At 38.3% G+C, this 17,371-nt stretch overlaps 1 protein-coding gene across 2 annotated transcripts in view; it reads right to left on the reverse strand.

Moving 5' to 3' along the window:
* ZNF277 (zinc finger protein 277) overlaps positions 1-17,371 on the reverse strand; it is a 137,922-nt gene that overhangs the window by 48,807 nt on the left and 71,744 nt on the right. For both annotated transcript variants that reach the window (XM_061165343.1, XM_061165342.1), the window contains exons 2-4: positions 13,148-13,349; positions 5,262-5,350; positions 4,939-5,021 (exon numbers count right to left, since the gene is read on the reverse strand). In XM_061165343.1, coding sequence (XP_061021326.1) covers positions 4,939-5,021; positions 5,262-5,350; positions 13,148-13,349 — 374 coding nt within the window. The remainder of the gene's footprint in view (positions 1-4,938; positions 5,022-5,261; positions 5,351-13,147; positions 13,350-17,371) is intronic.

Here is a 17,371-nt window from a genome sequence, read left to right on the forward strand (position 1 = left end):
CAATGCACACTATTTAAAGTGGTTGAAAAAGTGCTTGTCTTTTAACATCCTTACCACCATTCACTGTTACTCTTCTCAAATCTTGTTAACATGATAGACGGAAAAAGATGTAGTATTGTTTTGGTTGAAAGTTTTCATTTGATCATTTGGGTTTCTTTCTGGAAATGTCTGTTACTGATTTGTAGAGCTTGTTATACCTAAAAGACATCCTGTTGTCATTGCCAATTCCCAAAGTGACAGACTTTATCTTCTTGGGCTCCAAAATCACTGCGGACGATAACTGCAGCCATGGGATTAAAAGACACTTGCTCCTTGGAAGAAAAGTTATGACAAAGCTAGAAAGAGTATTAAAAAGCAGAGACATCACTTTGCCAACAAAGGTCTATATAGTCAAGCTATGGTTTTTCCAGTAGTCATGTACAGATGTGAGAGCTAGACCACAGAAAAGGTTGAGCACCAAAGAACTGATGCTTTCACTGTGGTGCTAGAGAATACTCTTGAGAATCCCTTGGTCAGAAAGGGGATCAAACCAGTCAATCCTAAAGGAAATCAACCCTGAATATTCACTGGAAGGACTGATGCTGAAACTGAAGTTCCAATACTTTGGCCACCTGATGCAAAGAGTCAACTCACTGAAAAGACCCTGATGCTGGGAAAGATTGACAGTAGAAGGAATAGGGGGCAACAGTATGAGATGGTTGGATGGCATCACTGACTCAATGGACATGAGTCTGAGCAAACTCCAGGAGACTTGAAGGACAGGGAAGCCTCATGTGTTGCACTTCATGGGGTTGCAAAGAGTCAGACATGATGGAGCGACTGAACAACAACAGTGTGGATCCACATGTATTTTCCTCCTTTTTCTACAACTCTTCAAATACCCAAATCAATGTCACTGTTAAGGCACAATATTATTGTGTTTTTTTCTTTTTTTGGCCACACTGACGCTGTGAGGCATGTGGGGCCTTAGTTCCCCCACCAGGGATCAAACCCATGCCCCCTGCATTGGGAGCATGAAGTCTTAACCACTGGAGCTCCAGGGAAGTCCCAGTATTATTGCTATTTGTACTACTGGCAACATTTACTGAGTGCTTTCTTCCTAACAGGTACTGTGGTAAGTATATTACACACATTATCTCACTTAAACTTCACAAGCCCTATGTTCTATCATTATCTCTATTCCTGAGATAACACATTTGCCTTTATTTCTCTAGATTCTACACTCTCTTATGACATGAATTACACCTTGTATAAACATCTAGTTAAGCTGGAATTCAGTGAATATGCATGTATGTATGAACTGACTTCATCATTTTTTTCTTTTAAGCTGCCATAATGCTCACTTTCATCAAATTTACCACTCTGTCAGAGTATAAAGTTGCTAAAAAGATGGGATGTTGTGATTTGTTATAAGAAATATGTATTTGCCTTTAGTCCCCATTTCTGGCACTTAGCTCCTAAAATGCTGGGAATTTCATAAGTGTTGAGAGTCATAAACGTGTTTCTTGTTATGTTAATGAACTGACTTTTGGAGAGCGCATAGGCAACTTAAGGATGAAGGCCTACAATGTGATTTTGAAGGTTGGAACTTCATATCCCTCAATGGCCAATGATTTAATCAATCATGCCTAGTATTTAATGAGGTTTTTATAAAAATCCAAGCACTACCTGGGAAGCCTACCATAAAACCCCAAAAGGACACGGTTCAGAGAGCCTCCAGGGTGATGAATCAGAACATGTCTACATGCTGCCTTGCATGTGTGCATGCTCAGTCGCTCAGTCATGTCCAGCGTTTTGCCACCCCAAGGACTGTAGCCCATCAGGCTCCTCTGTCCATGAGATTTTCCTGGCAAGAATATAGGAGTGAGTTGCCATTTTCTCCAGGGGATCTTCCTGACCCAGGGATTGAACTCATGTCTCCTGAATTGCAGGCAGATTCTATACCACTGAGCCACCTGAACATGCTGCCTTGGTGGGCCTCAGATTTCATGGGGACAGAGCTTCTTTGGTATCTCACCCTAAGTATCTTTTCATCTGGATGTCAGTTCACATTCATTAGCACGCTTTGTATCATTACCAGTAATCTAGTAAGTAAACTAGCTTCCTGAGTTCTGTGAACCAAAACCAAGGAAGGTGGGTGGTCGTGACAGCCACTTTATAGAGGTTTATAGCCAGTTGGTCAGAAGTACAGGTAAAACCTCGATTTGTGAATGGTATATGAAGTAGATATATAAAGAATGTTCAAACCACCACACAATTACAGTCATTTCACATGCTAGCAAAGGAATGTTCAAAATTCTTCAAGCTAGGCTTCAACAGTATGTGAACCGAGAACTCCCAGATGTTCAAGCTGGATTGAGAAAAGGCAGAGAGAGGAACCAGCAAATTTCCAGCATTTGTTGTATAATAGAAAAAGCAAGAAAATTCCAGAGAAACATCTACTTCTGCTTCACTGAGTATGCTAAAGCCTTTGACTGTGTGGATCACAACAAACTGTGGAAAATTCTTCAAGAGATGGGAATACCAGACCATGTGACCTGCCTCCTGAGAAACCTGTATGCAGGTCAATGAGCAACAGTTAGAACCAGACATGGAACAATGGACTGGTTCAAAACTGGGAAAGGAGTATGTCAAGGATGTATACTATCACCTTGCTTATTTAACTTAAATACAGAGTACATCATGAGAAATGCTGGGCTGGGCTGGATGAAAGACAAGCTGGAATCAAGATTGCCAGGAGAAATATCAATAACCTCAGATGTGTAGATGACATAACCCTTATGGCAGAAAGCAAAGAAGAACTAAAGAGCCTGTTGATGAAAGTGAAAGAGGAGAGTGAAAAAGCTGGCTTAAAACTCAACATTCAAAAAACGAAGACCATGACACCTGGTCCCATCACTTCACAGCAAACAGATGGGGAAACAATGGGAACAGTGACAGATTTTATTTTCTTGGGCTCTAAAATCACTGCAGATGGTGACTGCAGCCATGAAATTAAAAGACACTTGCATCTTGAAGAAAAGCTATGACAAACCTAGAGAACATAATAAAAAGCAGAGACATTCCTTTGCCAACTTCCAGTAGTCATGTATGGATGTGAGAGATGGATCATAAAGAAAACTGAGCGCTGAAGAATTGATACTTTTAAACTGCAGTGTTGGAGAAGACTATAGAGACTCCCTTGGACAGCAAGGAGATCAAACCAGTCAATCCTGAAGGAAATCAACCCTGAGTATTCACTGGAAGGACTGATGCTGAAGCTGAAGCTCCAATACTTTGGCTACCTGCTGTGAAGAGCTGATTCTTTGGAAAAGACCCTGATGCTGGGAAAGATAGAAGGCAGAAGGAGAAGGGGGTGCCAGAGGATGAGATGGTTGGATGGCATCACCGATTCAATGGACATGAGTTTGAACCAGCTCCGGGAGATGGTGAAGGACAGGGAAGCCTGGGATGCTGCAGTCCATCAGGTCGCAAAGTGTCAACTGAGGGACTGAACAACATATGAAGTGGATGTCAGTCTTGCAGGTCTGAGCCCTTGACCTGTGGCATCTGATGCTGTCTTTGGATAGACAATGTCAGGATTGAGTTGTACTATATCGACAGAGTATCCAGCTGGTGTCACAGAATTGCTTGGTGGTGTGAGTTAAGAGCCCATATGCTGAAGCTGGTGTCAGAATCTTCAAAGGTTACCTCAACTTTATAGATGCACATATTTCTGGAAACTTGAATCTACCTACAGGTATACAGTAAAGATTCTGTGTACTGAGTAACAGTAACCATCGAAGTAGTACAGTTTAAGTTCTTATAAAGAAACCTATAGGAGCACTAGGATTATGATAGCTGATTATTCTTGACTAAGAACACTGTAAGAGTGAAAAAATTCATGAAAATAAAAAATTATGAATAAGTACTACCAAACAAAATTCATAAAATGTTAGCAAATTTATCCTGACTCTGTGGATTTCTTATATATTACAATAAGGAAAGAAGAGAAGTCCTCTTTCTTCATTGGGTTTGTTGCTACAGGAAAATCATAATTTTTCTTATATATAAATCAATACCCAACAATACCATCTCTGCTTATGGGAGAAATAAACAGCTGGGATGTTTATAAAACATAATGTGCTTCAGGGGACTTTCTCAAATCTTATGACTTTAGTAGACAGAAATTATTTTCCTCCTAGATCTCTTGAGGATTTAGCAGAAGTACTACATTCTCTTACAATATATCTAGCTGAGTCCAAAGATACAGGGAACACTTCAGTAAATACTAAAAGAAGAAAAAACGAGCCAGTCATTTTCAAGTAATAATTGAGATTTATTGACAAATAATGGAAAATTGGATACTTTTAAATAAAATTAGTAACTTCAAAAAATTAACCAATTTCTATTCAACTTCTGAAAATGAAAATTTTCACAATTGTATATGCTGTTATCTTTTGAAAAGATACTGCAATTCTCAAATTAGTGTACTTACTGTTAAGGCTGAAAATGAGAAAGGGTATTACCATCAAACTATATGCTTAATTCATAAAGAGGAACAAAAGAAGTGCTCGTGCGTAGCACATTCCAGTGGGAGAAAAAAGTTAATCAATTCAACTCAATTTTGGCTGAGGGCATTTTTCCACGACTGCTGAACCCTAGCATGTGTCAGGGAACTAAAATTACACTAAAATGTGTAAGCTCTGTTGTTATTTTAGAGATAATCCAGGAAGCAAAACAAAGCCAAAAATTCTCTCTGCATTTTTAACATGAAATGCTTTAATCTTCAATCAAGTGTATACTTTTTCTGTTTTAAGATCTTTATGCATTATCTCCTTTTTTGTGTATATTTGAAAGTTTCCAGAATAAAAACAAACAAACAAAAAGAACAATAACAAAAATGGTTCTGTATTTCCAACACACTATTCATTGTTTAAAATAAGTCTTACTACTTACCAGTCTCTGCTTTTGAAGTTCTTCTCTAAGAATTCTATCTTCTGGTAAAACATCACATAACAAAAAATAATTGTCTTGTTCTTCTGTTGAGATATGAGAAAAATAAATGAGAAATGTTATTTTTCACTTAAAAAATTTTTTTTATTTCTTAAAAAAATCTCTTCTGGTGTATAGTTCTGTTTTAGCTTCATTGAAGTTATTAGAAAATATAAACAGAGAAATTTAATTTTAGCTATTATTTTAGAGAATTACAACTAAAGAAAGATTATTCATTTGAATTTTTGGATTGCAGGGGAAAGATGGTAGTCAAGATGTACACTTACCAGATGGAGCTGCAGAATTGATTCTTATCACACTACAAAAATCTGTAATGGGCTGTTCAGTGAACCTTTTCCTCCAATATAAAATGTACCTTAGAACAATCATAAAGAAAGAATAGTGAGAAGACGCAATGAACTACTTACTTGAGAGTGATAGGATTTTATAAGAACATTTAATTATCTTAAAGCAACAAATCAAATGTTGACTGAAAACTGCTAGAAAATTTGTGAATAGAAAGGCAATAGAGCATTGTAGAACCATGAAATATTTAATGAAATAACATTACCCTGTAAGGGCATGAAAATGATTACATTTTACCATCCACAAATTCAATAAACAGACATACGGGAAAATGAAAATGAATTATTTTTATGTAATAGTGAAGTTTTTTTGAAAATCACATCTATGTTTATGTGAATTTAAAATGCAACAATGATTAAAAAGGCTTCATCACACATTTTCCAATAAATTGAAAGCTAGGTGTTTACCTTATACATCAAAAGAAGAGATCATGATGACAATGCAACAAAAGGTCTGTCTAAATTGAATATCTATATAACAAGATAGAACAATTCCATGTTGTCCATGCTGTATCTGAAAGGAGGGAAATTTAGCTTTTAGAAAAATAGCCAAGTTTACAATTCCTGTATCTAATGAGCTGAGTTAGAAGAACGACACTGGCTAAATTTAAAAGCAAAGCATAATAGCCAGACTTGTGTCATTTGATGAAAGAGGGAGAAAGATGACAGGATTCAATAAACTGCTCATCTTTCCATTTACCTAAAAAGATTTATATTAACAACTGCAATCCCATTTATCAAATTATACAAAGAAGAGAATGTGATCTCCTTCATGGAGGAGAAAGGAGATGGAAAGGTGGACTATATAGTTGACAATTTATCAGAACACATGGTCAGTGGATAAAAAAAGAACCTTACAACAAAGAACCAAAACCTGTGAAAGAGATGGAACTTAGTGATACAGATAAAGTACACAGAAATAATACATTTAAATGGCCTGCTACAGCACCAAGCAGTGTTCTGCAAATAGTAGGTCCACACTAAATGTTTTAAAGAGGTAGAAGAGTATCTAAAGACTCTTGTAAGGTTCTCTAAGGAGTCTCCAATCCCCAGTATTTCAGCTCTTTTTAATGCTCTCCTTAATTTCCCAAACCTATAGTCTCCTATAGAAAGGACATACATTACATATTAGGGAAAAAAAATGTGCTGGGAGAGAGGTCTGAGAGAAAGAGAGAACCATGACATGAGCTTATATAAAATATAAATAGATAACAACACCATGTATAGAATATACAAGTAAAAGAAGTAAAAGAATAATGTGTAACAATAGAACCACATGCTTTAGTTCATTCTCATGTATAACCATGCTGTCAACCTGGATGGGTAAGAAGGGGGAGAACCCTTTCCTTATAAAACAGTGCTAGACCTTATTTTAAGAGATCTGAAAATGATGTATCTTAGGCTCCAGCTCACCCTCAAATGATAAATAGTATAAATAATGAACTACGACCCTATGGCTAGCTTATTGGCTTCCACATTAGAAGTTAACAGAGCAGAAAGCATTTCAGATCCATCAAAGAACACAGAAAGAGAAAAGGCACCTTTAAAAGGCTTATTTCTTTTGCCATCCTGGCCAGCTTCAGCAACCCTCCACTTCCCAGTTATCTTACACAGTTACTCTCATTCTCCTCCTTTCCATTTCCCACTAGTTGCTTTTTTTCCCTTTCCAGGGGAAAGAGAAAAAAAAGGCAAGAGAAGACTTAAGAGAATAAAAGTGACATCCCCAGACACTTTTCTTACTCTTCCCTTAGTATATTTTCTATTGCAGAGTGGTGACACTGATGAAGGACCACAAGAAAACATCCAGTAGAGATGTCAGGAATAGAGAACGGATCGTTCTTCCAAACGGAAATACACAGACATCTATTTTCATGACTAATCAAATTCATACAGCAGGACCAGGTGCTAAGATAACTGACTTAAAAAACTAGAAGAGTCACGTTTTATCTGGAGCTCCCTCATGGCTACCCCTAGAATACACCAAGGAGAGGTTCATCACTCTTGATTACTATTCCACTGAAGTGGGTGATATCCTCTGGGAAAAACAGAATAGTGACCAGCCCATTAGCCTACAGTTTGTTAAAAGGCAATGATAACTGCATGAAGCAGATGACCAGATAAGAGCAGTGATGAGACTGTCCTGTGAACTGTCATTGACTAATTCTGTAACAGAGTCAACACAATAAGAGTCTCTTACCTGCACAAATCGTGAGCTAGAAGTAGTTTAGCTTTCCAAATTAAACCTATGGTCAAACCCTCATAGTTGATGTTTTATTAACTGATTACACCAGCCCCGCAGGCAACAGTGAGTAGAGAGAAGCAGGAGGGCCTTTGCCTTTAGAGATATAAATCTGAATTGAAAGGTTTTTTAAAACTTCTGAAATTTGGCTTACTCATTTGCAAAATGGATTGCTGATAATTAAATAGGATGATACATGTAAAGCAGCACCCACCATTCTGGGTGTTTAATAAATGGCCGGTTATTATTATAAGGAAAAATAACATAATTAGATAAAACTAGAGTAATAAAGAATTTGTTTATTCCAAAGAAATCCTGGCATCCAAAACAACAACAAAAACAATGATAACATTTCATCAAACATGTAATGAGCAAGTTACAACAGTTGTATTAGTAGTGTCAGAAGGCACACACAGGTGCCTAAGGTGGAGGAAGAGGAGAGTGATCAGAGGATGATAACTATGAGCAGCTCCTGTTACTGAGACCCTACCTGCCCAAGGTCACACAACTGTGACCTTTCAAATTGGGATCTGTTGTCTCCAAATCTTAAGTCTTCTACAACATCATGTCTCTCATGTCACTTGAGGACCAATTTACATAAGAACCTCAAAACAAGAAAAAAGCAGGAGAAAGCCTCTAGGATTATATTAATAGTCGTAATGGATAGTTGAAGAATTTCCTCAGAGACCATGGAGAGACTCAACTTCCTTAGAGCCCTTGGAAAACAGTTTTTGACAGGGCAAAACCAAAGTACAGAAATGAAGTCTGAAGGGAGGGGGAAGGTCTTCCCTTTCTGAAAAGCATACTCCCTAAAAGCAGCTCTTAATCTCAACTGCTCCTAATCTCCTGTGTAGGTATTGAAAGTTTACACCAGCTGTTTGGGGCTGTGGAATTGGAACTGCTTGACTAGGCAAGAGAGATTCTGAAGTGAAGTGAAAGTCACTCAGTCGTGTCTGACTCCTTGCGACCCCATGGACTGTAGCCCGCCAGGCTCCTCTGTCCAAGAGATTCTCCAGGCAAGAATGCTGGAGTGAGTTGCCATTTCCTTCTTCAGGGGATCTTCCGAACTCAGGGATTGAACCTTGGTCTCCTGCATTGCAGGCAGATTCTTTACCCACTGAGCCACCAAGGAAGATCCCAAGAGAGACCCTACAGTGGCACTAATTCTTCTGAAGTCCTGATTCCAAAAGTCAATGACTCTGAGTCTCCAAGGACTTCCACGTTCACTCCTATTCTCTATGGTCTTTGAAGAGAAGGTTCATGTCACATATTTGTTTTGTATCACTGCTTACCTCAATATGGTAGGCACAAGGGACATGATAACTAACAGCAGCTGACTTAAAATCATGGAGAGAGCCTGTCTGACAGAACCTCAGTTATGCTCCTCAAATTGTTAAGGCTTCCCATGGCATGAAGGGAGAGAAAATGTTGTTATATTCTTACAGTCTAGAGGCCTTTACATTCATTAAAAGCTATTTTATTGCTCCATGAACAAGTAGTTATGAATTCTGGAAAGGATATTTTTTAGACACCATCTCTAGGAACATCTCTGAGATGTTGTTAGGCAGTTTCTGAGGAAAAGAGAATAATGCAGGTAAGAGGTCAGTCCAATAGACACAAAGTTGTCATTTGAGTGGTCTCCTCCTGACCAAAGGTTGGGTGACACCAACATCAAATGAAAAAAATCATGCTACAAAAGTGAAATATTATCATAAACTACCATATAAGTTAAATATATTATCATATCTTATGATATATGAACAGATCTGAACTACAACAAATTTTTGACCTAAGTCTAGATTTAAGATGCATCACAGTTATCACATAATAGTACTTTTAGTTTACCACAGAATTAAGAAGTGTTAATATATCCATTTTCCTGTGGTTGGTAAAAAACATTCAGATAAATTGTATTCAACCGAGAGATGTCTTAAAGATAGCAGATGTTCAACACATGCATTTATGGCATTTTTTCCTACCCACTAAAACTTATTGTTCCATGTTAAGAAATCATTTAGTACTTCTTCATTTTTTCCCTACTTCTTTAGTTTACTTAAAGCTACAGTTGCAGCCACCTAATACCCAAAGGAAGCCAAGAAATAATATGTGGTATGGACCCTTTATTTGGAGGAGAGTTATCACAGCATTTCATATTTTATTAAAAACCCACAAAAGTAATTATTTGGTCATCAGCAAATACTTTCTTTCAAAGAATTTTAATCATGTCTAGCCAGAAATCTTTGTAGTAATATCATCTTCCCTGTCCAACTCCCTACTGTAACTGGTGTGATACTGACAGAAGCATAAAGATTTGAGATATAGTTGTTAATTAAGTAGCATGGAATGAGTGGAATCTAATATAGAAAGGAGCAAAGAATTAGGAGTTAACATTTTTCTTCTGGAAAAGTTTTATCCACTGCATAAAGCTAGCAAATAGCTTATATAAATAGCTATGTTAATAAATGGATCAAAGGAGAGATTTTGTTTATTTGCTCTTCGAAAGTTTTGCTGTTACTTTGTTCCAATAAAGAAAATATTAAATATATTCCACATTTTTAGATGAGAGCTTATTTCTTACAAAGGATGAGGTAAGTGCATCTCTTATCTATTATTTATCATCTTTATTACTTATTGTACTCAGAAGCAACAACTCTTCTCTGAGAAACACATATAATAATTATTACATATAATAATTATTCAAGCTATAAAGCAGTTCTGAGTGAATTAATCCATGCCAACTGAACTCACTGTCCCTTCCTCCCCTCAATAACTGTTAAGAAAAAGTCATACAATGCTGAGAAGGTTCCAGTTTAATTCTGATCACAGCAGTCAATGCGTGTACTGTTTTGGAGAGGAATTCTTAGTTTCCTTAAAAGCAGGCAGGTAATACCTCAAGGAGGATGAATATTTTAAAAGATATTAAAGTCTATGCATATACATTCCTGGTCAATTTGAATTAATCATGTTTTTACTTCCTGAGAATGAAACTAATTTAATTATGGGACAGTTGACAAGGAAAATCTAGATTTCCAAATTTAAAGTACATGCTAACTACACATTTTATTCAGAAAGCACTTCTATCAGACAAGCATCTTTTTCTTTTTAATTAAAGCATCCATTTTATTACATGGTTGCATTTAGAATGTGATTGATCTTAACATTTGATTATCAACTCCTAAGGCCTGAGACCTAGCAAATAATTTGATTTTCCTGCCCACATACAGATGAGATTGACAACAATGATAAAAAGAGAGACTGATTAGAACAAATATAGCCACTCAGCTATCTTACATAAGTACAGAGGATAAAATACAAACTGATTCAGACATTCCTTACAGATTTTAGAAGAGAAAGAAAAATTCAACATTACTCAATTATCACTGGTTGATCATCACATCACAATCACATCACATCCCTCTGCAATTTCTGAGGGAGAATTTGCATTTATATCACAAAAAAGAGTAAGGAAATATAGTTTTACATCAAAGAAAAGCCAAGTGATACAAAATTTAGAAAAGCATAACTTAGCTGATACTCCTATCAATGGTTATTTGAATAAGTAAATAATTCAAAGCTCTCTAGCTTAAGTGTCTAAAACAAAAGCAACAGATATGACTACATGTAACTTTGTAGCATGTAAGAGAAAACTCCCAAAACACACATACACACACGTATATACATATATACATACATATACAAATATTTTAATTGAAAATAAAGAACAATGGATGAGAATGAGAAGCACAGCTTCTCCACTGAAAGCTTGTAAAAATCAGTTTATTCTAGGAAATTCCTTGCTGATTTAGTGGTTAGGACTGTGCGCTCCCACTGCAGGGGGCCCAGGTTTGACCTCCAGTCAGGGAACTAAGATTCCCACAAGCGTTGTATAGTGTGGCCAAAAAAAAACCTCATTCTAGGAGTTGGTGACATATATTCTTCATATAACTTTCTATGCCCCCTAAGCATACAGCCCCAAGGCTACTCAAATGCTGAGTGGCAATGCTGAATGGATAAAAGCAGCCACCACACAGGAGGCACACAGCGGACATTCAGAATAGGTGCTACGCAGCTGAGAAGGACAAAAGGGCTACAGAACAGCTAATGTTACCCCTGTGGGCACTGTGGTTATTTGTCCTTAAAAAACAAACTGTTACTCTAGAAGTTTAGAGTACTTAGAACCTGAAATGAAAATTTCTCAAAACAAATTTTACAAACCATAATTAGATTTTCAGGTCAGCAACAAATGCCTATTGAAAACTTAAGCTCTAGTTGCAGAAAACTAAGACTTAAAATATGTCTTTTGTAATCAAAATATAATTAAAAATTTGGCTACTATTTATTGGGTATGAAAGATATCAGATGCTAGTTGGTGCGACACATACCCTGTTTTTATATAATGCTCAACAATCTTATGAGGGCTGGTGTTACCCCCATTTTATAGATAAGAAAACTGATGCTTAGAGAAGTAAGTAGCTTGCTGGGAGTCATATGGTAAGAAAGTCACTGAGCCTGCATTCAATCCTAGGCTGGCTGGGTTTCACAGTCCACTCTTAATAATACAGCTTGATGTTTGCAAAACCCATCCTAAGAAAGAAGTCTCTTGCTAAGAATAATGTGCTCTGGCAGATACAGAATTTAGATGCAAGGACATTACAATATCTGGGCTACTCTAATGTTCTGTAGGGAAATCAATGCAGAACATCTCAAAACGGGACTTTACCAGATATACCAAAATGTGTGCTTTCAGTAACTATCCTAAGCTAGTTAACTACCACCATACTGTTTGCATGTATATGCAACAATATATATGACCTATATATATAGGTCATTATGTATAATGACCTGCTTAAGAGAAGGCATGTCTCTTAGACAATCACTTTCAAGAAGCAGTCTAGAATCAGCAAGTCTAGCTCACTTCAGGATCCGGCTATACAGGTTAGGTTCCTACATTTCTCACCATGTCCAGTGTTGGCAGTTACTAAGCCACTCACACCTATCTTCTCTTCATCTTCTTCATCCTCTTCCTTTGAGCACCTCAGTCACTGACCTTAGCTGCTGTCTCCTTTTACACCCCTTATACCCCTGTGGGTTGTTGAAAGACTCACTTTTTCTGATTTTCAACTTTATCATAACACTTAAGATCCAAGGATCCCCTTTCCCCCAAACCTCCCTTTGGGTGGCTTAAAAAAAAATTTTTTTTTTTACCAAGTTTATTCTGGGCTGTCAGGAAGAACTCACTTAGCTGGAGAATGTGGGTATCCTGAAATATAAAAAGGACATCAATCTGATAGAGACCAACAATGAAAAAATTTCATGAGGTGTGGTAAAGGGAGTATTATCAACTCTTTAGAAAGTTGGTCTGCTTCCAGAATTTGTAGAAATACAACAGTATCTAACATTTTCAAATACAACTTGCTCAAGAATGCAAATAAGCTCAAAGTTGAAAAAAGGCTAAGGTGAAACCTGAAAAAGAGTATGAATTTTCATATTTCTACAGGAATAATTAAGTTATACCTCTCCACTATGAAATAGTAAACCTAATTCTTCTATGAATGAAAACAAAATTTACCTTCGGAAATCAGCAACCAACTTGACATCAGCTATGACAATCTTATGTTCAATAATCATGTGTTTCAGAAGTTTGTCTTGTTCAACCACAGGAAAATGTTCTTCACAGAAAATACAAGGCACAGATGGAGAACCTTCTAAGCTGGTGGTGCCACCTGGACTTTCTGGCAGAGAAAGCGGCTCCAAGATATAATCCTCAGTATCTGGGAGAGACAAAAAGAAAGAGGAAAAAAGCTGAAATCAACTCCCTTTAGAAGGATCATTTCTTGACTATTGCATTAAAAGGATCCTAAAGATGTTTACATAATTTCAAAAAGAAAATACACAGTACCAGAGAGCAAGATACTTTATTACATCTTAAATAGCTTCTGCAACCCAGAGGCAAAGAGTATTACAAAGCAGCTCAAACTCCCCATTTGTTGGCTTGAATGGGGGAAACTCATTTGTCAGGACAGCTGTGCAACCTCATTCTTGGACAGTGGCCAATGGCGGCAACTCTAGGGGAACTTGAGGGGGAGGCAGCAGCACGCTGGGTTAAGGTTGTAAGTCTCAAATGTGACCTATGGCCGAGAGTCATGACACTGGGAGGTAAATGGTATATATTGAGGCTACAGGTGATGCCAGGACAATCTTTTTAGCTGCTTCCTCTTGCACCTGCAAACTTTTTCCTGTGTCTGATTATCTGTCATGTGAGAAGAAGGTAAGTCTCACATTGGGTTGACACAGCATGTGCTGGGTGGCCCAGGTGGCAATTTGTGATTTGATTTATGTCTATCATTTGCTTATTACACAGTTATGCACATAATTCAAGTTCTTGTGAACAAAGAGATGAATGCTCAATCACTAGACATACATGATGAACCTTTTTCATGTCTACACTATTCCTTTCCCTAACATCACCTACAGAATCTTTAAGAGTTGAGGTGTTTAAGGTCTACAGCTCTGAATTAAGGGCCTTGAATTAGAGACAGTTTTATCAGGAGTCCTCTTCAGTCTTCTAGACTGAACCTGTCACTGTAGGTACACTACTAAGTAGTTAGCAACCAGGTAACTAGTGGAAGGCATTTGGCGTTTGAGGAAGGGCAGACAACTTTAGAAAGACAGCTATTTCACAGACAGCAGTCTCTGGAATTAGGTTACTATTTAATTCTACTGTTAAATTTTATTTTTTTATTTTACTTTACCTTATTCCTAAAGGCCTTCTTAAATGAATAACTAATTGAATCAGTTACTGGTACACTGCTGACCCTGGTCTCAGAACTGGATAAATGATGCAAGAGGGCAGCATTCATTCACTCACTCAACAAAACCTAGCTAAGTATCTACTGAGTGCTGGCTGTTTCCTGTTTGATGCTGCATGATACTATTCTTACCATCAAGGCTAAGGGGCAGATAAGTTAAAAGGATAAAGAGAGAGAGAGGGAAAGAGAGAAGCAGGGAGAGAAGAAAGGGGAGAGGGGGAGGGAGAGAGAGAGAGGCAGGGAGGGAGAGAAGCAGGGAATGTACAGGGCTTATGGGAGCATGGGATAGAGGAGTTTAAGTGAGCTTCAGAAAAGGGTCCTGTAACGAATGTCCTCTAACACATCACTTGTAATAGAGGATGCTAAATCAAACTGTTTATCTTAATTACATAAAGTTATTAAATATCAAGAAAGGAGAAAACAGGGTACATGTGACAATAGGGAGAATATGAAAAATGTTTAAGCACTTTAAAAGCATTATTAGTAAAATTGGAATGTTACCAATTATTACATTCATTAAATCAGGTAATGAAATCAAGGATTTCTGGAATTCTATAGCTCTTTAGTTGTAGGATATATTTTTCAATTACCTGTTAAATTCTGTAGGAACTTAAACCTGCACATGAAAAATAGGTGAGGAAAGAGACACAGATATACTTATGAAACTCTACAATATTTTACGTTCCCTAGAATAAGATAACAAAAGGCAGCATATTCTAAGTAGACAATAACCTGGCACTAGGAAATCATCTTCTCCTAAATTTGCCTGAAATATCTGTAAATTCACCTATCTTGACTGAAGAAAAGAAACAATATATTAATAATCACCATCAACAGCAAGAACTGACCTTACTAGATGTTCACTATTTGTAAATAAGCAGCAAAGTGTTTAAAGAACTTTCTAAATCCTAACTTTCTTATTCGATTAGTATTATCACAAGCCCCATCTTTCAGATGAGAATTGAGACTTAAAAAATTAAATAATTTCCCAAAATCACAGTGTTAGTAAATGGTCTAAGCCTTACAAATAGCTGTGAAAAGAAGACAAGTGAAAAGCAAAGGAGAAAAGGAAAGATATACCTATTTGAATGCAGAGTTCCAAAGAACAGCAAGCAGAGATAAGAAAGCCTTCCTCAGTGATCAGTGCAAAGAAATAGAGGAAAACAATACAATGGGAAAGACTAGAGATTTCTTCAAGAAAATTAGAGATACCAAGGGAACATTTCATGCAAAGACTGGCACAATAACGGACAGAAATGGTATGGACCAAACTAACAGAAGCAGAAGATATTAAAAAAGGTGGCAAGAATACACAGAACTGTACATGTATTCTTTACATGTATTCATAGAATTGTGACTGGTACCCCTATTCATACAGTCCTTTCAGACAGAAACCTGAGAGGCTTCCTTATGTCCTTCTCCTTTACTCCCCGTGGCCAACATTAATCAGGAACTCTCATTTTAATCTCCAGAGCTTCTTCTTGTTCCTCCCTTCTGAGCACTGCCAACATTGCTGCCTCAGACAGCTTTTTTTCTTTTTTTTTAAGTAGGTCCTTGTTGGTCATCTTACTATTTTTTAAAAAGAATACATTTGGGGGAGGAGCCAAGATGGCGGAGGAGTAGGACGGGGAGACCACTTTCTCTCCTATAAATTCATCAAAAGAATAACTGAACGCAGAGCAAACTTTGCAAAACAACTTCTGATCGCTAGCTGAGGTCATCAGGCACCCAGAAAAGCAGCCCATTGTCTTCGAAAGGAGGTAGGATAAAATATAAAAGATAAAAAGTGAGACAAAAGAGCTAAGGACGGAGATCCGTCCCGGGAAGTCTTAGGCGGCATTGCTTGGGGTAGGGTCCGGGCCTGAGTGCCCTGAGGACAATCGGAGGGAGCTTCTGTGAATTGCCAACTTGAACTGTGGGAGACCAAAAGAGAGAGAGTAAATTAACCGGCCCGAACACACTGCCGGCCGTTCGCAGAACAAAGAGACCGAGAAAGTCCAGAGAAGAGCTCGCAGGCTGCGGACCGGCCCAACCCCGCCGGAGGCAGGAGGCAGGGGGGAGGGGAAGGACGCGGCGAGACACAGGGCGCAGGCACCCGACCGGCGCGGGCGGGGACTGGGGTTGGGGACGCGGAGGGCAGAAGGCACGCGCACCCGACTGGCGCCAGCGGAAACTGAGACTGGGTCCGCGGAAGGGAGTGGGCGCGCCACACCTGGGGAGAGTGCGCCCACCAAGCCCCTGGCTGCCTGGACCGCTCTGACGGGGAAGGCACAGAGAGCATGCGCAGCTTTTCCTTCCGCGCTTTTGTGGAACACCCGAGGGCTGGAACCTCGCGCAGCGCGGGGCGCGCTCCATATAGAACAGCCGGGAGCCTGAGCAGCGCAGACGCAGAAAGCCGCATCAGCCCCTCCCAGCATCCCCAACCCGTCCCCGCGGTGCAAGCCCGTCCCCACAGCGCCAGCCCCGCCCTGCAGAGCGACGGAACTAGCTACCTGAATAAGAGTCCACCTCCGCCCGCCTGTGTCAGGGCGGAAATGAGGCTCTGAAGAGACCGGCAAACAGAAGCCAAATAAACAAAGGGAACCGCTTCAGAAGGGACTAGTGCAACAGATTAAAATCCCTCTAGAAAACACCGAATACACCGGAAGGGGCCTGTAGATATCGAGAAGCGTAAGCTGGAACGAGGAGCTATCTGAAACTGAGCCGAACCCACACTGACCACAACAGCTCCAGAGAAACTCCTAGATATAATTTTACTTTTTTCTCTTTTTTTTTCTTTCTTTTTTTCTTTTTTATTTTTTCTCTTTTATTTTCCTTTAAAATCCCCTATTACTCCCCCATTACTCCTTAACTTTCATTTCCATAGGTTTTTATGATTTTTTTAATTAGGGGAAAAAAAATTTTTTTTTCTTTTTCTTTCTTTTTTTTTCTTTTTTCTTCTTTATTTTTCTTTCCTTTTCCTCTTCTATTTTCTATTTTTCTTT

This window comes from Dama dama, chromosome 18 (genome assembly GCF_033118175.1).
Source record: "Dama dama isolate Ldn47 chromosome 18, ASM3311817v1, whole genome shotgun sequence".
In the NCBI taxonomy this organism is placed as follows: Eukaryota; Metazoa; Chordata; class Mammalia; order Artiodactyla; family Cervidae; genus Dama; species Dama dama.